The 23762-nt window shown below is 36.2% G+C and overlaps 1 protein-coding gene across 5 annotated transcripts in view; it reads right to left on the reverse strand.

Moving 5' to 3' along the window:
• Lrp1b (LDL receptor related protein 1B) overlaps positions 1-23762 on the reverse strand; it is a 1927307-nt gene that overhangs the window by 819021 nt on the left and 1084524 nt on the right. For all 5 annotated transcript variants that reach the window (XM_037205578.1, XM_028868856.2, XM_037205579.1 and 2 more), the window contains exons 10-12: positions 23459-23602; positions 18947-19183; positions 3690-3870 (exon numbers count right to left, since the gene is read on the reverse strand). In XM_037205578.1, the coding sequence (XP_037061473.1) occupies positions 3690-3870; positions 18947-19183; positions 23459-23602 (562 nt within the window). The remainder of the gene's footprint in view (positions 1-3689; positions 3871-18946; positions 19184-23458; positions 23603-23762) is intronic.

Raw genomic sequence — 23762 nt, forward strand, 5'->3', positions numbered from 1 at the left:
AATGTAAGTGTTACAGCTCTGAGGGAAAAACTTCCCCAACGAAGGTGTTACAGCTCTGAAGGGAAAGGTATCCTGACAGTCAGAAGTCAAGGAATACCACACAGTCATACTGAACAACAAATCTCACATAAGATATTTACTGGGAGAGACACAAGAGAGTGGCTGCCTCTGCCTGGGCAAGAAACAGTAAAGAACTGAGCAGGAAGCATGCTTTATATAGGGCTTCTAGGGGGTAGAATTTTCCAAGGTGGAGTTTTCTAGGGTGGGGTTTGGTAAAATTTCAAGCCAAGCCCACGGATTGGTGGGATTTTGAAGTCAGGGACTGGTGGATTTTCAAGCTGAGGAATTAAATTGATGGTGGGTTTTCAAGTTCAGGGATTGGTAGGGTTTCGAGCTCAGAGATTGGTGAGTGTTAGTACGTTTTCAAAACCAGAAGTGGGCACAGGCCTTTTACCTTACAATTATCTACATCTGCTTAAACATTTCAATAATGTTTCTTGATTATAATTTCTTATAATCAAGAAAATGATAAATCTTAAATATACAAAAGCAGCAATATAGCCTATAAAGTAAGTAGGGAACAAGATAAAATAAAATAATTTAGAATTCTGGCTGCTCATCAGTGCCTTCAGTTAATGCGGACAAAAAGACTCTACCTTTACGTTAAAGGGCTGTTAAAATGCAATGTCTGTGTACAGTCTGTTCCCAACCTATCTGCAGACAAGAATAAAGATCAGGTCTTCCTTTGATTTCTTAGTGATGTTTTTAGAATATGTGTTATACATACTCTTTGTATAATATTAAATACTGAATGTCTGCTAATTCCAATTAAAATTATAATAATTAGGAGATAGACATCCCTTATTTATAACTTTACTGGAAGCACCAAGTTTGGGTTTGTTGAGAATAATTATGCTCACAAATGGAAAGGTAGTGTTAATCAGTGAATTCCTGAAATATGTAAATCCTTAAAATCGTCATTGCCATAGAAGTAATAGTAATCATTTTCCCATTGAAGACTTACTTGGTTTATTGACACATTATCTACCTAATAGCTAAACTGTGTGGTCTCACACTCTAACTTCAGAGGGCAGTTTATGATTCTGATTGTGGAAATCATGTACTCAGCTGTGGACATACCTCACAGAGATGATGTGCGTAGAAGTACAAACTTGAGGGCTATTGAGTTGTATACAGGGTGACATGTGACAAACTGGAAAGGAGTGGATTCACCTGTAGCTGTCTGCATGAGGGACATTGCCCCAGCTCTGTTCACTCTGCAGCTCTATCCTGTTGTCACGTTGTCACCTCTGGGTGTAATCCTTCAGTATCTCCTGCTGCCATGTCCACCTCTCTGTCATTATTAGGAATGCTAAGATCTAAAGGAGCCTCCAATATGCAAATGTGGCTTTTATGTTGAAACCCTTAAAACTAATCTGTTAACTAAATGAGGTCAAACTCATTTGCCAGGCTGAGAACATCCTCCTGTTTACACCTTCCCTTTCCATCATTCTTTCCTTTGCCCCTGCTCTGCCTTTTACTCTTCTTTGTTTTTGTTATTTAACAAACTTAACATATACATTAGGTTTCATAGTGGCATTTTCAAACACAATTTGTTATTTTTATTCTCTCTGAGTTCTTCTCCAACTGATTTATCCCCTCCTATGGTTGGTTACCTTCCTCGCACGCTTCTGTTTTCATGTCACACATGCCCTTTGCCTACCTTTCATCAATGCCTCTTTTCTTCCTGCGGTGGGCTTTTCCTCTGGTTTTCTAGCCTATATCCACACTTACCTCCACTTATATGCGTACATACATAGAAACATGATCCAAAGGAACACAGGAGACAACAGGAAAACATTGTCTTTCTGAGTCTGAGTCACCTTAGTGTCTTTTCCTGAAATTTTATAATTTCATTTTTTTTACAATTAAGTAAAACTGCATTGTGTATATATTCCATACTCATTATCCATTCATCTCTTGAGGACATCTACACTGGTTCCATTTTCTTGCTGTTGTGAATAGAGCAACATTATCACAGATGGCCCAGTATCTGTCACTTGTAACTATGTGAGTGTGTCCCATTCACACAAAGTCACAAGTTCCTGGAGGGCAGTTATTACCCTCTGTGTTTCTATTGATACGTGTAAGTTTCTTGGTTTTTAACTAAAGAAAGAAGTAATATTTTACTGATCCTAGCTTCTTTTGATGAAGAATCTCTCTGCAATAAATGATGAGTTCCACTGTGTACTTCTAAAAGCTGGTGGTATGGGAGAGCAAAAGAAAACATAAAGTCCCCAGTCTGAAAATATTTTACTTAAAGTTCTAAACATTGGAATAAAATTTCCTGGGCTAATGCTTCCTTTTTATTGCCAGACACGTTTTCAATAACTGCTTGAACAAATTGTGCCACAGACATCGATGGCTACTCCCACTGCTTTCTAAACCAGATTTCAGACATAAGTAAGATTAGGCTCTCTAAAATGAGGGTGAACCTGCTACCTCCAAGTCAATCCTTTCACTGAAAAGAAAACACAAAGCTGTATTGTGGTCTTGATCTCTCTTACCACTTCATCTTCACCAAGAAAAGTTTTATTCAAGTGGATTTAGACAACATGAAATGGATATTTCAAGAATAGAACAAATAATTGTGAAAGCCATACAGAAAATGTCAGAATGAAAGTATAGTTATTTCTGTCTAAAACACACATGTGATTCATCTACTCCCTAGGTAGATATACCCTGCTTATATTTGAAGTTATTTAGAAGCTGCACTTCAGTGATCTCAGACTACTATGGACACCTCACACACTATTCATTTTTTAACGTATGCACAGAAACAAAAGAACATCCATTTGCGATCATATTTTCTTTCTATGGAAGGACATATTCATATAGAAACTAGAAATATAAACTATGTAATCTATTCATTTAATGTTTAATTTCTGTTAGGAATTTTCACATTTCTTTGATATTTTATAAATATGATTTTGTGTTCATACCATAGGTCTGAAGAAAAAATAAAAATATTACATTTAATATTTCATTCTGACCAAGTAGCACAAATCTGTATGGTGATATTCCCATGTGGAAACCATAAATAAGCTTAAAATAACTATATATGTACAATAAGGAATAGAATGGAGTGCGTAAGAAACCGTTGTGGACACACTGCCTGGGTTTCAAATCACTCTGTCAGCAATTGCATGGAATTGGATCCATGATTCCTTATTTCTTTATTCAAAGGAAGAGAATAAGAGCAGCAACTATTCAAAGGACTGTTGTGACTGTTACAGACAGGAACATAGTAACTACTTTAACAAAATACCTAGTTCATACTAAATGTACAGAATGTGTGTATTAGTTCTCAATACACAAAACTTCATTTGCTTAAAAGTTTAACCAATAGAGCCTCTGATTATATGATTAGTTGCAAAATATATGGTTGTCTAATGTAGTGCTTATTTGAAAACATTTAAGTAACATATCCTATAAACAAATAATTGTTTATTTTATTTAGTTCAACTTTGCTGTTTTTATCTAATATATTTTCCAGGAGCGGAACTCATCAAGTAAATTCTTTGAATCTGTCTATTCCTGTGGAAATTCACTATTTCATATGAATCCTAAAAAACCTTGCCATTGTTAATACGTATGAAACGGAAAAAATCAAAAGCAGGCTTACATACCCATTGACTGGATCTACCACAATTCCTCTGGGGTGGGACATTTCTCCCTCCAGCAGGGTTTTCCGGCTCTGAGAAGCCTTTTCCAGCCTGGCCACATTAATGGTTTTTCTTTGACCATCATTTGTCCAGTAAAGGTTATTTCCAATCCAGTCAACTGCAATGCCTTCTACATTATCCAGTTCTATAAAAATGTAAGAATAAGAAAGAAACTAATCATGTAGTTAGGTCAAACTAGTTTCCACCACTACTGCTCTACTTAATGAAGTATCACAAAACAACAGGAAAAAAAAAACAACCCTAAAACAAAACAAAACAAAAAATCCTAGATTTTTATAGTTTGATTTTCCACTTTTTCATAGATTCTTTTCAATTTTATTTTAAATGCCTTGTTATGCAAATGATAGACCCTCTCTCATCACAAGGATTATAATGTTGTGTGGGTTCACAAACTAATCATATGTTATTTTAACTGAATGCCCATAGGCTGTAACAAAGAAAGTGACCCACAGAATAAAGGGAAACACAAATTACATGAGCATAAAAGCATAAGTAGAAATGTATGAAGTATGAACAGAGACATTTAAGAACATGTGCAAAACCTCTGGATATTTTACATTTTTATTGGGAATTTAACACATCTCATATAATGCATTTCATTATTATCTGCCCCCATTTCTTCCTCTTCAATTCTTCCCCTATGCTCCACTATTTTTCAATCTCAACTTCATGTGGCCTCTCCCTCTCTCCTTTGAACCCAATGAGTGTACTTGGTGCTACCTGTACGTGCATTGTAAGGACCCTCTGTAAATTTCTGCAAGGTACAGGAAATAATAATAAACCAGAGATACTATAAGAAACATAAAATTCATCTGAATTAAACCTTCTGTTTTATGAAAAAGAAAGTCAACACTTCCAAGCAAGCAAGCTCATATGCTCGTAGTTCACTATCCAGAAAGCTTCAGAACACTAGAATAACTTTATAGGTTAATTGTGGCTATGCTTAGAAAAGTGTTTAATTTTATCTGGACTTTATTGATGCTTAATCTACCTGAGCACTTTCCTAATCTATCACAGTGGAGAATAGCTGTTTGCTCTTTTCTACTTACCATGTTGTAAGAGTGAATATCAGAATCATATTTTATTTGAAATCAATCTCAGTATAAACAATCAAGATGGATAATCTACTAGTTTTTAAAATTTTACTGTTGCTACCTGCCTTGTAACTTTTGTATTTTCTCACACACAGCAGTCACTATAACTCTCTAGATGGAAATTACATTACTTGCACTGTAAATAAATCATCACCCTGATCTATCTATAGCGAGAAAGCAATAATAGTGCCTGCCCTGAAGTTATAACACTGGGTAAAACAGCTCCTGCTCCTGCACTGAGGTCATAATCGATCTACACATGGAACTCTAACTGTACTGCCTGAGCTAGGACAACTTCTTAGAGCACATCAAGGTGTAAAAAATATGTATATGGGTGGTCTAAATGCTTGTGGGCTGGCTATGGATGTCAAATGTACTGTGGACTCATCCCCACATGAAAATCTTACTAGCCTGCACTATCACATGATCCAATTCCACTAAATGAGTCTTTTTAAAAACATCATTTCTTTAGTTATTCTTTAGGAATTTAACATCATGTACCCCAATTCCATTCATTTCCCAGTCCTCCCATAACCACCCTTTATCCTTGCAGCATCCCCCTACAAAAAAAAAAAAAAAAAAAAAACCAGAAAAAAAAAAACAACCCCCAAATCTCTTCACTCCTCTATCTTTCCTGCCACTTCAACACCTCTTCGTTCCTCTTAGTGGCATTGGGAGCCACAATGTGTCACACAGATCCCCTCTTGTCCAATCAGCTTCACTTGCAAATGATCATTGCAGTGAGTCATTGGTCTTGTTCAAGGCCTCTGGTGTCTGTAACACCATCATCACTGGACCCTCAATAAAACTCCTCTCAGATATCCTACAACTGCCCCATTCATGGGGATCCTGTGTGTGTTGTTCCACAGGACCAGTCGCTTCATGTGCTCCAGCAGGTCATAGTGGGGTAGATGTTAGAGTGAGCCAACCCAAGGTTCTGAAAATATGCCTGAATGGTAGCTGAGTTGGTCAGTCCAGGCCACTGGGGCTGCCTGCAAATGGCAAGGTGGCCCAGCATGGCCCTGTGATTTAATCACACATGGTTCCTATAACCCCTGTGGTAACACGGGCCACAAACATCAACACAGACCCCAGCTACAGCAGGAACATGAACTCAGACATGGCCATGGCAGCAGTTTGGGCCCAGATGACACCATGGCTCTGGGTGTCAGCCCAGGCCACAAAATGACTCTTTTCCTCTTTCTCTTATTTCTGTATTGTTGGTTTGTTATTCTAGAAAACTCAACATCTTCATCAAGTCTCTGATCAGAAAATAATTCTTCTTCTTAACTAGGCAAAAGAACATTCTTCCCATTCATTCTTGTCAGATGACACTGAAAAGAACATATTACACGGGGCAAAGTAGCTTCTAATTCAAGAACTCCCTAGAGAGAGGCAATGCTTACAAATCTCATTTTATGATAATACACTTAGAACTTCTGGATCGCATCAGAGACCTAGTTGCAAACAAGGAGACTGTCATTTCGATGAACAACTTTTTATTACCCAATTTATCCTTCTTACCAAGAAAGAAAGAAGTTGAAATCCTGTCATCTTCTTAAATGCAAAATGACAGAGGTATTTTTGGATACTCATTTTACTTCCACACCTATTTTATCATTTATAAAAATAAAATACTTTGGAGCCTTGCACATCCATAGCAAATTGCTCATTCTATGTCTTATTAGATGAAACAAGCATATCTAACAGGAGTCACCACAGCAATGTGGTTTCATAGATAGGTTTTCATTTATATTTTCTAATATGGTTTGGGGCTTTGTGCTTGACTATATAAATATTAAAACAATTGTACTGCTGCAACTGATAATATTTAACTGAACTTTCAATGGAGGAAAAGGGAAAAATACATTGTGTATGACAGGAAATACAAGCTGCAATAGTATACTGTTCAATAGCTCATATATAACATTAAATTCTAAGTTTGGATTAACAGCCAGAAACTACACTATTCACCACTTTTATAATTACTATGGCAAAGAGAAAACTTATTATCCATATGTCCATGTCTCTGGTGATTACCTACCTACCAAATTAAATTAAACAGAAGTATAATTGTCTTAGAACTCCATAGATACTACTTCAGAGAGAAGGGAGACAAAGAACACATGTAAGTCATGTGCAAATGTGACAGCAGAGGCAAAGTAATTGGCAGATCATCTTGCAAACGTCTTCATAGGCGTCTAAGAAAATGTGCACACAAAACGCTGTGTCCACAGATAGTGTTTTTTAAAAAGAAGCAGTGAGATAGGGACAAAATTAATAACAAGATTAGGAGGTAGTTTGCTATAGATTCTTTATTTTAATGATGAAAGTAGCTAGAAAATGGTATGTATGTTCTAACGTCTACATTAAACAAATAGCAACCTGGGAAGTAAGTGATTTAACAATTTACTCAATAATCAATACAGAAAGTTTAAGAATTGTACTGACTTATCTCCTCTACTTTGTATGCAAATTTGAACACAGAAGTGTAGAAAAAAATTACCAACAGAAGCAAGAGTCAATATTAGGGTTGAAGGGAAATTTAAATTTAAAACTTTAGGTTGGGAACACTTGGGTTGAGAAACAAAAGGGCTTGAATCTGGATCTGAGCCAACCAAACTGATCATATAAACGGTGATACAGGGCCTGGAGCCACTGTCAGGAGACAGGCTGGTTGGCTCAAAAGAAGCCCTGAAAAATACATATAAGGCAACATGGTCTTTCATATAGTCTTTCTCCTGGTGCAGCTAATTGTAACACACTAAACTGTCAGCAAGGGTGGATTATAGTCCACCTGTTATATAAAGGAGACTACACATTACTACCCTTAGACAAGGAGTTAAACACAAAGTAATAAAGAAAAACTAAAGCCACATCTGGAAAATTGTCGTAAGAGTTAAACTATCTACACACAGTAAAGGAAAAAGGCCATGATAAACTACAAGCTGGTCATGGAAGAATGAAAACCAAAAGTGCATCATTTAATTAGTGGCTAGCAGACCCTGCCAAGTTCTATGACCAGCAGCACATGCAAAATCAGCCAAGGCAGGCATCTAGCAGATGGGTCAACAGATGACTCCAGAAGTCAGAGACAAACAGGGAGCTTCACAGCAACACAATTCCCTTAATTTAGCAAGTAACATATGAATAGTACATAATCCTCTCCCTGCTTCATCCAGGGTGACATGCACAGAGTGTGTGAGCCCTCCATCAGTTCCACTGTTTTATATGCACAGAGAAATAGCTAATTTCAGTAGAAATTCCCTCAGCCTTTGCCCATTTCCCTCTCTCAGAGTCCCTTCCAATTACACTTGCTTATATGAGAACTCTGCTTGATTTATTCATGCTTATTTAAAGCTCTGCTTACAGTAAAATGCCCAACCTTTGCTTTCTATGAATACACAACAAGTACCTAACTCACTGACCCACTGGAAATATTATGTGACCATGAGCATTTGTATACCACTCTTGAGATATGGCTGCCTAAGACAAAAAAGTCTCTATTGCACTTATGGGAACCTAAAGTTAGCCTAGTATGACACATTACACTGATAGATGGCTTCTAAGTTAATATCTTAAAGCTGACAAACTCTATAAAAGCCAGCTTAAATTTAAATTTTATTTTGTTTTATGAACATGAGTATTTAGTTTTTATTATATGTATATTATACATATACATATATACATACATACATATATATATATATATGCCTGTGTGTGTGTGTGTGTGTGTGTGTGTGTGTGTGTGTGTATCACATACACAGTGCTGGATACCCTAGAACTGGAGTTATAGTAGGTTATGAACCACCATGAGGGGTGCTGGGAACAGAACTTACGTTAAGAGCAATATAAGTGCTATTAACTGCTACGCATCTATCTCTTTCGCTCTAAAAGCATACTTGATGACAACTTTCATTCCATTTAATCATATAGGAGTAATGAGAGAAAACAGATAATGAAAAAGACTCTGAGAAAGCTGACACAAGCTGGTGAGAGCTCATGGACTCTGGCTTGTCATCTGGAGAGCATGAATGGGACCGAACTAGGTCCTTTGAATGTGAGTGACAGTTATATGGCTAGATCTGTTTGGGAATCCCCTGGCAGTGGGACCAGGACTTTTCCTGGGTGCATGAAATGGCTCTTTGAAACACATTCCCTAGGATGGGATACCTTGCTCAGCCTTGACACAGGAGGGAGGGACTTGGTCCTGTCAACTTTGTTGACTCCCCAAGGGAGACCTTACCCTCTCTGAGGAGTGGATGAGAGATGGGTTGGGAGGCAGAGGGGGTGGGAGAAGGAGAGGGAGAAGGAACTGGAATTGATATGTAAAGTGAAAAAAAAACTTTAAAAAATAAAGGAAGGAAGGAAGGAAGGAAGGAAGGAAGGAAGGAAGGAAGGAAAGAAGAAAGAAAGAGTTGATGAGTTCAATCAATCCTTTTTGGAGGAAAGAAAAAAAGCTTGAGGTCATATGTATTGGTTACTTGTTGATCTGAACCTAGGACAATCCTGTTCTGCAACTATAGTGCCACACAGTCAGGAAGTACAGTTCTTGTCTAGTAGCAAAATTCTTGAATAGAATAATTGATAATCATTTCAATCCCTTTGTTTTAGCCATGTATGCAACCTATGTATATTTTTAACATCTATCTTCCAGTGTTTTCTCAGGACTTATACTTGCTGGGGTTGACAAGGTTGATCTCAGTGGACAAAGTCAATTGTTGCTAAGCCTGAGGCTAGGGGTTCAATCCCCATAAGCCACATATTGGAAGGAGGGAACACCAATAAGTTGTCCTTTGACCTTCCACATGGTTGCTGTGACACATGCATACACATAGATGCACACACACACACACACACACACACACACAATAAATAAATATAAATGTAAAAAGAAGTTTATGTTTATATAATGTGGTCTCAAAAATATTGGTTTAATGAATGAAGAAATGAATGAATATCTTACATTGTTTCATGAGTGATTCTATCTCACCTTCTAGTGACACACAATACTTTGCACAATAATTTATCACTTGTCTCCATCACAAGCTCTAAGATACAAATATCTGACCCATATTATACTGCTTTTAGCTAACTGATAAACTATATTTAAAAACACACTAGTCAACCAGTCATGGTGGTGCACGCCTTTAATCCCAACACTTTGGAGGCAGAGGCAGGCAGACATCTGAGTTCAAGGCCACCCTGGTTTACAGAATGAGTTCCAGGACAGCTAGGGCTACACAAAGAAACCTTATCTGAAAAAGAAAACAAAAACAAAAACTAACAAAAAAAAAAAAAGAAAGAAAAGAAAACACATGGTCTTTGGTATCAGATAGAAAGCATTTTTCTTTCTATCTGACTTAAATTTTAATCTTTATATGAATTTATGAAATAGTATATATGAAACCCCTGGGAATAATGAGGCTTAATATTTGTTGGCAATGTTTGCTTAATTCCCTACTCATTTTATTTTAATTTATGTTTTAGTTTTAATTATACATATGTTTGTGTGTCTTTATGTGGATTTGGACACTAATACAGTTCTCACAGAGGTCAGTGTAGGGATATTGGATCCTTTGAGCTGGAGTTATAGGTAGCTGAAGGCTGCTCAACCTGGATGGGGGGAAGCAAACGTGGGTTTTTTACAAGTGTCATGTAAACTCTTAATTGGGGAGCTGTTTCTCTAGCCCCTACCTATTTACTCTTATATGCAATTTTTACCATTTTATCATTAGGCCAAGTTTTTTGTATTTATTCACTTTCCTATTCTCTAAATCTTTCATTTCCTATAAATAAGCCCAAAAGGATCTGCTATCTACTACTCAATTCTCTTACAGTTTCTCTCAAAGTACTTTGTTCTCTAAGCTCCCTTAATACTATACCTGTACTGTATTGCAAATACCATCTACTGAATTGCAGAATTTCCTGAAGTATGGGCATATCAACTTCCCAATTTTTCCCCACAAAACAGGATGACAAGAAGTATTTAAAAAATACCTATACCCCTAGCATCAGACAGCAGTTATCACCCTGTTAAATATTTGCAATGAAAAGGAAATTTACAAAAGAATGGAATAAATGGAAGGAAATAAATAAATGGAAGGAAAGAATGATTATGGAATGATGGATGCCATTCCTTATAGGGATAGCTTTCTCAGTCCAAAATGTTATTGAACAGCACTCTGCTAAATATCATGACATATAAATATCACCCACATACACAACCTGAGGGAATAATAATTATAAAAGCTTAAGCACATTGCAGAATTGAGGAGCATTGGTTTTATCAGATTGATAGTTTAAATATTTTATCCATTTTTTAGATGTATAATTCAAAGGCTGGGGTGTAGGTTTGCTTTCTGTTGCTGTGACAAATCACCCTGACTAAAAGTAACTTAGAAAGAAAAGGGTTTATTTGGCTTATACTTCCATGTCACCATCATTGGAAAACAGGACAGGAGCTTAAAGCAGGTATTGAAGTGGAGACCGTCATACAGCTCTGTTCACTGGCTTGTTATCAAGGCTTGCTCAGCTTGCTTTCTTATGCAACTCAGGACCACATGACCAGGGGTGGGCAATATGTACAATGGACTTGGCCTCCCATATCAATCATTAATTAAGAAAATGCCCCAAAGACATGAGGGTCTCTTTCCCCAGGTTCCTCTAGATAGTGTTAAGTTGACAGAAACTAAAGAGGAAAGCTGGGGAGATCTCTCAGAAGTAAAATACTTGCTCTGGAAACATGAGAACATGAGTTCTATCCCTGATGCCTTGCGTAGAAGACCAGGTATTGAAGTACATGCTTATATTAACAGTACTGGTGAGGCAAAGACAGGTTAACTCCTAGGGTCTACTGAGCAATCAATGAATCATGATGTGTGAACTTCAAGTCTAGTGAGAGATTTTAACTCAAAAAGCAAGGTGCAGAGATGAGGAATAACACCAGAACTTGACCAGTAACTTCCACACAAATGCATACACCCATGAACATGAATGCTCCCATAGAAAGTCTTATGAAATTGTAATTTGATACTTTATACTCAAAATGTTTTAGAGTAAGTGGCCTACAGGCCACAATATTATGCTACCTCATTGCATCTGAACTTTATAATCCCCAAGTTAGTTTCAAATGAAAATACTATATAGACAAAAATAATTATGAATGTGTCAGCTTTTGTAATCAACAATGTGGCTGGAGAGATCACTCATTGGTGATCCTCCTCAACCCATGTTGAGGGAGAAGGAAGCTCAAAAATTGCAACTGTATTTCCAAGAGATCCAATGTCCTTCTTCTCTTCTCTGTAGGCACCCCCACATACATGTAAAAAATATACTCACACACATAAATGAAATAAATTAAAAAGGAAAAGAAAAAGTATCTTGAAGCTGTTTGTTAACTGGGTAAGACATTCTGGAAAATGGAGAGATGATTTTGAAGATTAATTGCACTGTCGCACCATTAGTCACAAAAGAAATACCTATATTTAGAATAGCATTGTCCCACAGACATAGACTGAAGATATGCCATTGTGAAAAGATTCTGGGTATATAGTTTGGCAATCAAAACATGAAATAAACTAAAATGTTTTTTTCTTTATGAGTAAGAAAAACTTGTGTTACTCATTTTAAAACCACAATGTTTGAAGCAATCCACTGGTGTTAATATGAAAAGAATTCACCAGCACATTACAATTTCCATGTATTTAGACATACTCATAACTATATTTCATTACTTTGTGAAAGGTGCTATTTCAATTCTCATTTGAATAGATCTGAATGGATATGATCATCTATAAGTTTAAAATAATAGGTATGAGTAAAATATGTTTTACATTTCTACAACTACTGTGTTTTCTCCAAAATTCTTAACACTCCTTCAAAAATATTTAAGGTATTTACATAGGTAGAATAAGTATAAAATCATTTCAGTTGCCTGTGTTTACTCCAGCTTGTCTCTGGGACATGGACATGCTCATGTGCTCACATGGAGCCAGAGTTGTCCTCTGACTGACATTTCATTCTGATCAAAAGTACAACATCCTTCTGAGCAAACATTTATATTGTTTCTAATTTCCTTATTTATACAAATGTGCTGACTTTTAAAACACATATATTTATGTAAAACAGATGATTAAGGTTGGGATTATTTGGTTGAACATTATGTACACCATATATCATTCTCAGTGGTGCGGGGTATAAGAAAATATTGGGTTTTCTTATATCTCCTTAAAGTAATCATCATTCTTTTATCATACAGATGTGGAGAAGGTTATATTCTTGTATTCACTCAGCTTTCTATAATAAGCCATTGAAGTTCTCCCTGTTCCTATGTGGAAACACCCTCGGCAAATCCTGGTGAAGTTTTTTCTAACACTATCTAATACCATGCCATATTTTTTTTCTGTTACATACACTCTGAATATTTTTTGTCTAGGTAATCCTATACATTTGTACTTTTTCATGATCTATTTTATCATGAAAATGCGTAATTTTGGAATTTATATTGTTTCTGGATTTTATCCTGCCTTAAAAATGTTCCATAACTTAATATTATAAGATAACATATCCCTTAAATTTTACTTTTTTGTGTTCTTCAGATTTGAGGTGAGGAATAATTTATGAAGTAAAACTTGGAAATTTTTATTACCCCAAATGGAAGCATCCCAGTTCCATCTCTGAATGCTTCTCAGGGGTGTAATTAATGTCTGGCATGTGTGCTGAATGAATTCAGGTAATTATTAAACTGCTTTAAAGAGTACCATAAGCCTTCCCATACCATCTCCTCTTGTTTCTATTATTATTAATACATTTTCAGGACAAGAGGTGTCTCTCTGAACTTTTTTCAAGTTTATTACACCATTGCAATTCCAGGCTGTAATTTCTGTTATTCTGTCAGCCTTTGTTATCAGCATTCTAGAATGGCATTGCTCTTTACTCCTGAATGCTCAGGGCTCACTTTCGGATTTCTCAGTGCCGATCTGAGTAATTTCATGGATAGATACTTCAAAAAGTTGATTTGCTTACTCACCCTTACATCCAGTCATCAACTCATTTGATGGCTGACAAGTCCATTCAACAAGGATATAGATTCCTAAAACACAATGCTGTTTTCACATGGACATCATGCTCAATCTCTTGCTGCTATGTACATTTTAGTAGTAAAAGGATAGGCATTGTAATAGTAAATAAACACCTTATTTTGGAATAGTGCAGGAAATACTATCCTGTACCATCTCTTTAATAAAAAAAAGTATTTTATTTTCTAATAATATAATATCTAAAAGAAAATTTTCTTGTTATAGAGTGAAAACTCTCACTTCTAATTTTACTTTTTCTGATAAAGTTATACAAAATAAGCTATTTGAAAGCAGATTACACCTATTTGCATCAACCAAAATTCCTTTACTGTATAAACTGTGAGCGTTAGAGAGCATCACCAGGGGTTCTCGTACATTAAGAAGAACGAAGCTGGTTTCTAATTTACTGTAATGGAAAGGTGAAGGAGATGAAAACAGTTTAAAAATATCTCAACTTTTTTTTTCAAATAACCATTTGCATTAGAGGGTTTGAAGTGCAAGCATTCAGAGCTCATCCACAGGCAAGATGCTGAAAGCTAGAGAGACTAGGGAAACACATGAAAGAGAAGGAAGACCAGTGCTTTGCAAGAGCACAGCTTTCCTTGATTTTGAATAAAGCAGACATCAGCAGTACAATGGAAAGGGCCATGGGCCTCTGACAGGAACAGCAAGACCCGTGAAGTGTTCTATGGCAGGGCACGGTGGTAAAGGTCTTGAAAGCAAAAATTTCTAAAAGCTAAAATAGGAACAAATTCTTGAAAGTAAATGTGGTTTGATGTGCGAGTTTAGAGTCCCTGAGAACCCCTGACACAAAGAATTCCTTCAACTGAGTTCACAGACAAAGACTAAAAGCAGAACAGGAAACCTTCAAGAGACCCCTGAGTGTCTCACAGACAAGAAACTCAATCCATCCCTCGGACTCACTCAACTCATATACAAAAGAAAACAGCTAAACCACCAGGGAAGGGTGAGAAGACCTTTCTACCCACCAGGACAGGACAAAGAACAACCTTTTGTGAGGGGTACAGAAATAAAGTTATCTGCAGTTGGCAAAGGAACAGGAAACCTCCCTGCAAGCAAGGGGATAAAAAGGCTGAAAGGTGAGCTGCCATCAAGGAGGGTGGAAGTCAAGCCCTTTGTTTCTGAGGAGGAGATGGATACTCCACTGCACCTACCAAAGCTCCTTAGTTGTAGCAAGGCAACACTAGCCGAATGCTTGGAAAAAAACAAGAAATACCATCACTAAACGATGGATGTTCAGAGATGAGAAGCCACAAGCATGGAGTTTCATGTGCTTTGGCCAAGGGAAATGAAATTAGAGAGATCCAGCTGTAATCTCCCTTAGCACAGATGTAATGGACAGCTATGGTTCAAAAGGATCAAGTTCATCTTATTTTTACATTTTTTCTTTACTTTTTAAACATAGAAATTCTTGCTCCATTGCCCAAGTTAGTCCTGAAATTCTGGTCTCAGTCAGTTCTCCTGCCTCAGCTGGGACTACAAGCTTATCCCATGACATTTGGCCAAATAAATAAATAAATAAATAAATAAATAAATAAATAAATAAATAAATAAATAAAATGATATAATTAATTTTAAAGCTACCCCAGACTATTAAAGGGGTGTGCTTACAATGTGAGTAGTTCATAAAAGCTATAGTCCATCAGTACAGAGAAGGGAGGAGGTACAAGAAGCAGAGACCAAGTTAGCAGACCTCAGTGTTGGCAATGGGGGATACAAATGAGAGTCAGAGTACTGGGAGAGGAATGAAGCCTGTTAGCAATGCCTCCTCTCCAGAAAGCCCCACAAATGGGGCACAGAGCTGCCTAGCTAATACACTAGGCTTGAATTTTCATACATGTGTATATCATGAGCACACATTCTAGTCACCACATTGAGGTTGCACTTCGGCTTAAAATGACTGGTAAACCTCTTTTGTTTTGTTGTTTGTTTGTTTGGTTTTACTATGGTAGTGAGTTTAAAAAAAAAGAGTGGAACTTAACTAAATTTTGCACTGGGCAGGAAAGCTCATTGATTTAGTGGTTATGTTTGGAAATGAAAATATTTTTTTTATTTGGGTCATAAGTCAAGGTGTTTAGCACACATACAGTCATGACCGATAGCATTCCCCAGAATTCTTTTCTAATGGCTATCTTCATGCTAACTGCTCTGCTTTAATATGGATATTAGCCACTCCCATAGTGTGAGCTAGTATGAGTGATTTATGAGACTATTATTTTAATTGAACTAACATAAACAAGAGTATAGTTATTAACTTCATAACAGTAACCCCATGTTCATGATAGTTTCAAGTAAAATATCAAACAGGAAACATATGATGCCAGAAACAATTAAGCAATCTGTTTGCATACATTTCTCTTGTTTTAGTTTATACTGAAAATTGCTACTTTATAAAATTATCAAAATTATATTACTCAAATTTTTTATGAATGTCTGAGTCTGGTACTAAAAGACTCTATGTTCTAGCGACTCAAAACGCTAAGGCAGAGGATGACATGTTAAAGATCTGCCTGTGCTACAGAGCAAGTTCAGGATAGCCCAGTTAACTGAACAAAACTCTGTCTCAAAAGACTTTAATGGGGCTGGTAATATACGCACGCACGCACGCATGCACCGGTTAAAAATTAACAAACTCATCCTAACATAAACTTCCATTTGCCTAAGCTCCATGTCTGTCTCCTCTCTATACAGAGGCAGTCCTTTGTCCCTAGGGATAAATACCCCTGCCCCCTCTCTCTTGTTCCCTTCCCCTTCTTCCTTGTCCTCAGTCTCCTGTCTCTGTCTTTGATCCTCTGCCCTTTGTTCCTCTGGGACAGATAAATCTCCCTTGTGCTGAGAACTTGGTCTTGAGGTGTCTTGTGCCAACTTCAAGGTCCTTCATGCTCAAAAAACATACACACACATATGCTCATATGCAGGCATGTTGTTGATGGCTGAGTATTTTAATATTCTTTGCTCATACAAGAAATTCAATAATTATGACAATAAACATCTTTCTTCTTTCTATTTTTAATACAAATTCTAATTATATAGCCTTTACAGGAATTAAACTTGTTATCCTCCTGTCTCAACCTCCCAAGTGTTGGGACTGCAGTTGTGTAGCACAGTCTGGTTTTCTTTACAGATTTCTTTATAGAAACTTCTAGAAGTCTTTGGACATGGAGCCTTGTGTAAGGGGTTGACAAGAAAGACAGCTTCTGCCAGAGTCAGTGAAAGCACAAAGTTTAATTAGAACCTTCTTGAGAATATGAAATCATGGTGACGTATTTCCTTAATCAGTAAGCTATTTTTAAAATGTGAAACTGCCACATATTTCATTTTGATAATTCATTTGCCTCTCTTGGAGAGTGAACTTTTTGTCATTGATAATTTTATTTGAAATATAGCTAAGTTGAGTGAATCATCTTCCCATGAGCCAGCTTCTTGTTCCATTTCACAGAGCCATGTGAAAGCTTCAGGCTCTTCTTGAGTCTCTGTTTTCTGGCTCCTTGTGCACCCTACCTCTGGATGGATCTTCCTAAAAATATGACTTTCCTCACATTTTTTTCTTATATCAGAAATATTTCTCATTTTATCATTTTTGTGTGCAAACTCCCTTACTTCCCATTCAAGGTTTTCATCATGTTAACTACTACTTTGCATAAATCTTCTGTAACTATTATCTGCAAATTGAACTCCCAAAATAGTGATTCATTGAGAGTATCCATCCTATTTCTGGATAGTATTTTTTCATACTTTCCTGGATGCATGAATGTTTCATCTCTGCCTTTAACATCTTCCCTTTAAGATGTTCCCCACAAATGACATGGTGCATAAAGAGTCTCTGTACATATCCATGTAAAGGTGTCTACCCCTTCATGTAAATGCCCATTGTCTATGCAATCCCCTGGAAAAACATGTTTCTTTTGGTTGGTTTGTATTTCATTAATCAAGTACTGCAATTCTTTAAATTTTCCATGTGCTTATGTTGTCCATCAAGGAAGCCATTTCCTAAAATTCGTTTTTAACTGTTAACTCATACAATCAACTAGCAAACTGTACTTCATATGTATTCAGTTAACATTTCATGATTCAGAGACTTCTAAACTATTAAAGAAACAAGTAGGCTTTAAATATGTGGAAAATGAAACCCAGAATTATGATAGGAAGTTAATCATCTCTTGGTTTAGTAGTATATCTTTCTATTTTTACTAATGCTATTTTATCATTTCATTGGCTGTTCCTAAGACTATTCATACTGGTTCAAGTGGAGTACATGAGGTTTATAAAATATTACATTTATTACAATATTTGTATTTATAAATTAAAGTATGTCTTTAACTTCCTGTAAAGACATTTGCAGCCGGGCGGTGGTGGTGTATGCCTTTAATTCCAGTACTTGGGAGGCAGAGTTAGGCCGACCTCTGTGAGTTCAAGTCCAGCCTGGTCTACAAAGCAAGTTCCAGGAAAGGCACAAAGCTACACAGGGAAATTCTGTCTTGAAAAACCAAAAAAAAAAAAAAAAAAAAAAAAAAATGACATTTGCTACTTCAAGAGCAAGACTACCCAATTCTATTTTAATTGATAGAAAAAGAAACAGTGTGCAAGAATTTGATGGCAATAGGGGTACTGTAATTTTTTATTGAGATAAGCAGTTTTCTAATGAGGACCAAATACTACAGAATTATTTGACATCCTGTTAAACCTTACATTGCACAATGAAGTCTAAAAAGGCATCATTGTAATTCTACATTTTGCCATAAAGTTTATAATACCACCATTTACTTACTGTAGTGCTTAAAATGTAGTGGACAATTCAAATTCAGTTTTTGAATGACGTAGTATTAACATACAGGAATGGGAAAACTGTGGAAATTAATGTCACTAAGATGATAAAATTATAAAATATTTTTAAAGGAATAAGAAGAATATGGAATCTGCTTAACACTATGAAGCACACTAGATGTAGCCTTTTAAAGGCCTTTATCTTTGAGCACTTTGATGTTAATGTCACAATGTCACTTACCATCCTTCAGGATAGTTTCTCGCTCTGTGCCATCTATCTTCTGCCGGCCAATTAGGAAACTGGTGGTGTCAGCAAAGTAGATATAATTAGCTTCTGCATGAAAATCTAAAGCTCGAGGGTTTACCAGATTTTCTATGGGGATCATGCATTCATCAGCTATCTTGGTATTCAGGTCCATTCCTCTAACAATTCCTGGGCGTCCTTTCCCATAAAAGAGGAACAATTCATTCTTTGGCCCTGCAGAAGAAAGATTACAAACATAAACAACCCATGCTGCCTAATCTTCTTTACACTGCAGAATGCCACTGTTTAATTAACTGGCACAATTAGACTTTTTTTTAAAATTCAATACTAGAAATTAAACTCCAAAATATGCCAAACGGATCTTGATGCAAGAAGGCCAGCTAATTGCATTACTTTAATTAAACCAGAAATTACTTCACTGAATGGGTTATATTTAGTTAATTATTCTTCTGTCTGTATAGCAAAAACATGACAGATCATTGAATAACTTGTAACTTGTGAAATGGAAATTTATTAAAATATCCGGTACATTTAATTGTATAATTCATTACAATCAAGCTTACGCTTTCTGAAGATACTATCTATTGCACTCATTACATTTGACAGTGCTGAAACTTCAGGCCAATTAAAACACTGCAGAACAGAGCTGCCATATACAGACTATGAGTTCTAACAAAAGATTCACAGGCTATCAGGGAGATGAACATGACTGTTATTGTGTTCTACTGTCCAAATAGGTGACTAATACGTATAAGAAATGAATCAGTGCTAGCTGATTGCATCAGTTTACTTCACAGCTTAATTGTAATGTCAGAGGCGATGTTGTCTGCCAGGAAATCTGATGTATAACACAGGGCTCAATAGAAGCAAACAAATAGCACAAATCTCCAAACAAACACAAACAGTCTCCATAGCTACTAAAATGCAAAATCAGGGTGGCCTTTCTTTTCTTCTTCTTTCTTTTTGTGCTTTCTTTGTTTTTGTTTTTTCTTTAAAAGAAGCATGGGTAATTTAAACAAAACCGCATCACTCACAATGAAGCATTTTAGCGCGCGGGATTTTCTTGCCATCTCTCAAAGGCTGCAGGCCCGGAGCTCCCTGCTTGACTAGCAATGCAGTCAACTCCCCCACATGTTTACTGCTATTATAAAAGGAGGAAGGGGCCTTGCAAATCTCTCTAAATTTTTGAACTCTCTGGGCTGAAGAAGTGTCATCAACATCTAAATCAAGTAGGCGATGCTTCAGTACAGAGGAAGTAGATAAATACCACCTGACAGATGCATTCGACACCTACTCCAGAAACTTCAGATTCTGGTGCTGGTAAATTTTCTTGTTGGGGTTTGGGGTGTTGGTTCCCACTTTCCAGGTCAGCTTCAGGTCAGTCAGATGATTCTTTACTTCTTGACTTAATCCCCCTGACATAGTGTGTATGTCACAGTGTGCACACACACACACACACACACACACACACACACACACACATACACACATACACACACACACACTCATATATCCAAAAGAAATCAAGGTACTCAATAGAGTCTAGAATTCCAGGAAGCAAAGCTGCTTATTCTACCTCAGACACTCAGCATTTGCAAAAAGACAAAATGGACCCTGAAATTCAAAAGTGAATTGTCTAAGGAAAGCAGCTAAGTCCACATTCTGCTCCAAAACAACAAAGAAATTCCCTTACCACTTCCCTATTCTGGGCTATAAAAACTCCAGTTTGACACATGAATCTGCTTTCTCTTGAAATCTGTCAGTGAGTAGTCTTGAATAGGTGCGGTGCTAACCATGTGACTGGAATGAGCACTGTCAACTCTCTGGCATTAAATAAAGCCTGCTCAAGCTGTTTGAGGTCTAATACATCCTCCTCTTCTGTTTGATTTTTTTTTCTACAAATGTAATTCTTACATGTCCTTGCAGTGTCCATCATAAAATTTTATAAAGCTTTTTTTGCAAATATACTATATATTTCCCATTATCAGAGGGTTTAACTTTGTCTAGTTGAACTGCATTTTGAATTTTGTAAATTAATTTTATTCTCATTATAATAAATAGCCACCCATGGATTTAATCATATAGTACATTCTGCTGTGCAGTGTTCTTCTTCAAATTTAACTTATGCATATATTTTTAACACATATTTAATTTTTGTTGGCACATATTCATTGTACAAAATGATGAATTCATAGCGACATTTTACTTTAATATACAATGTAGTTGGCCATAGTTACCCTCTGTTTCTAGCTCCTAAGTTCACTAGAAGCTTGGATGTATATTTAATTATTTAAAAGGAACATTCCATGTTACAAATAATTTTTGCCATTTAATCTCAGCATCAAATTATTTTCTGTGTTGGTTCACTATCTTAAGCCTTATATTGATTGTTCCCATTACATAGTAAAAAGATTACTGAGCCATTTACATATTGACTTTATGATTTTATCTTAACATTGAGATGAGATTTTCTTTCCCTCTATTACTTCACACCTTTCCTTAGACGTAATTATAAGATAAAGTATGTTAATGACTTATCTTTGCTTTTATAATCTCTTGATGTCTATCTGATTTCAGAAGTATTTTATGTAGAAATAATATTTTATGTGATATATGAGTAGTATTGTTTCATTTTGGAGCTTTACTTTTTGAGGTTGTAAAATGTTTTGGGGCAAAAATTATGTGAATATATTTGTTTACTTTTCAAAAATAGTCACCATTAAATTTAATGATATTTGGTCAGGTAATTTGAAATATATTCAAAAACATTCTTTTTAATGACAATATAATACTTTATTGTAGTAAAGAAAGAATAAGGTATCTATCATAGCATATTTTAATTTATATTTTTAATGAATTTGCAATTTTTAATGGGTAAATTTGGACTTTGATTGTTAGCATATGTCTGTTTGTGACCTTTAAAATTGTAAGAATGGTATTCATATTTTCTTCAATCTTATTTTGGGCATTTCTTGATATCTACTTTACAATTTCTTCTTTGTGTGTTTGTGTATATGTGTGTGTATGTGTTTTCTATATACAATCAGAATTGAAATTTAATTACAGACATTGACAAAGCTTGGGTTCTGGTTTTAAGTTCCTAATTCCACTCTACTGTTAAAGTGAGGGAATAGGCTTCTTTATAGTTTCTGTGGATAAACATCTAATAGAAAACTTAAATGTTTTCACTACAGTGTTCTCCAGGGCATTTACCCTTGGGAATAACAAAGCAAAGAGAGAGGGCACCTCCACATGAATTGGGAGGATGGCCCATGGGATGTCATTCTGAAACTAGCAGCCTCATTTCTAGCTTCCTAACCCCTTGACCTCAGTGAATACTTTCTGTTTTTTTACATTAACCTTTCCCGCTGTAGATTGCTGTTGCCCTGGCCTTTGAGAGTGCCAGGTGTCTGGCTTTCTGCTAGAGGGAGCTTATAAAGTTCAAAGATCAAAAATCAATTTGTGTTGAATCTATTTTTATTTAGTATGGCTAGAATTTTGGTTCGTGGTGATTTATGCACCAAAAGGGAACAGTCCATTAATGTTCTCTCAAATGCAACTCTGAGCGCAGGTTTTCCCACAAGGATATTTATGTATAGTGTATGTATACATGCATGTGATTATACCTTCTCATGAGATACTATCACTCCTCAAGGGCAACGATCCATTTAGTTATGCTAAACAACTGTGCAGACATATTAAACTTCTCTGATCTGTAGACCTCAAATCTAGGACCTCGATTATCCAGACAGGCTCAGGAAGCTGAGATCGGATTTTTTTTATATTCCCAGCATTTAACTCAAAACCAGAAACACAAATTAAACATTTTATTTATCTATTTTATTTGTTTATTTCTTTTCTGGTTCAAAAATAATCATTAAATTATTGTGCCAAATCTCAAAAATTAAGTAAAAACATTTCTAACAGCTTATAATTTTGGGAGACTTTTTGACAAATTGTTGAAATGATTGATACCTTATTGACACTACTGATGAAACATGAAATCATGAAGTGAACTTTAGTCCCACTGCTGCTGTGGAAAGGCGTGCATTGGTACTGCATTGTTGTATCACATGATAGTACAATGGTATGTGTACATCTGTCTGTCACACAAGGCACCTACTTGGGGATCATTTTGGTTTAGATAAGAGGAATATATAGTCAATCATGTGCATAGCTCCTTGATATCATGAACCTCTATCTGAAAATTGAAAACTAAAAGAGCATTTTCCACAAAATCTTTCCTGATGGCTCCCTAAGGTGAGCAAGTTTGGTAGATCTTTAACCCGATGTGATTCCCATTCTCATCCCGACTTTGAGAAGGGAAAATGTCTAGTACATACTTGCAGGTTAATTTCACTTTAATTCTCTTGTTCTTATCGATGTTTTTGCTGCTACTTAAAAAAAATAATCAACAGCAACAACAACCACAAAAAAAAAAAAAAAATCCTGAAATGGTCCCTGCTGGCAAAATGTTTAACAACATACTTTTGCATGACCTGCCATCAGTTCCCAAGTTGAAGCCAGTCCTGCAGCGACAGGTCCGTGTCTTATAACTGCTGCTTAGGAGACAGATGTGCGAACAGGCCCCTGGCAGTCCATATGCATCCACTTCACAGGCGTGGCTTCTGACTACAACAGAGAGAAAACAAGACAAGGCAATTATGTGAATCCTTACAGTATAACAATATAGAATTTTAGCAGAATGTTATATAACCCACTCTTGAGTACTATAATAATATGGGGGGGTGTTAAACCCAATAGAAGAGGGAGAGGATTGATAAAATCTGCT

The sequence above is a fragment of the Peromyscus leucopus genome, chromosome 4 (genome assembly GCF_004664715.2).
Source record: "Peromyscus leucopus breed LL Stock chromosome 4, UCI_PerLeu_2.1, whole genome shotgun sequence".
Classification (NCBI taxonomy): Eukaryota; Metazoa; Chordata; class Mammalia; order Rodentia; family Cricetidae; genus Peromyscus; species Peromyscus leucopus.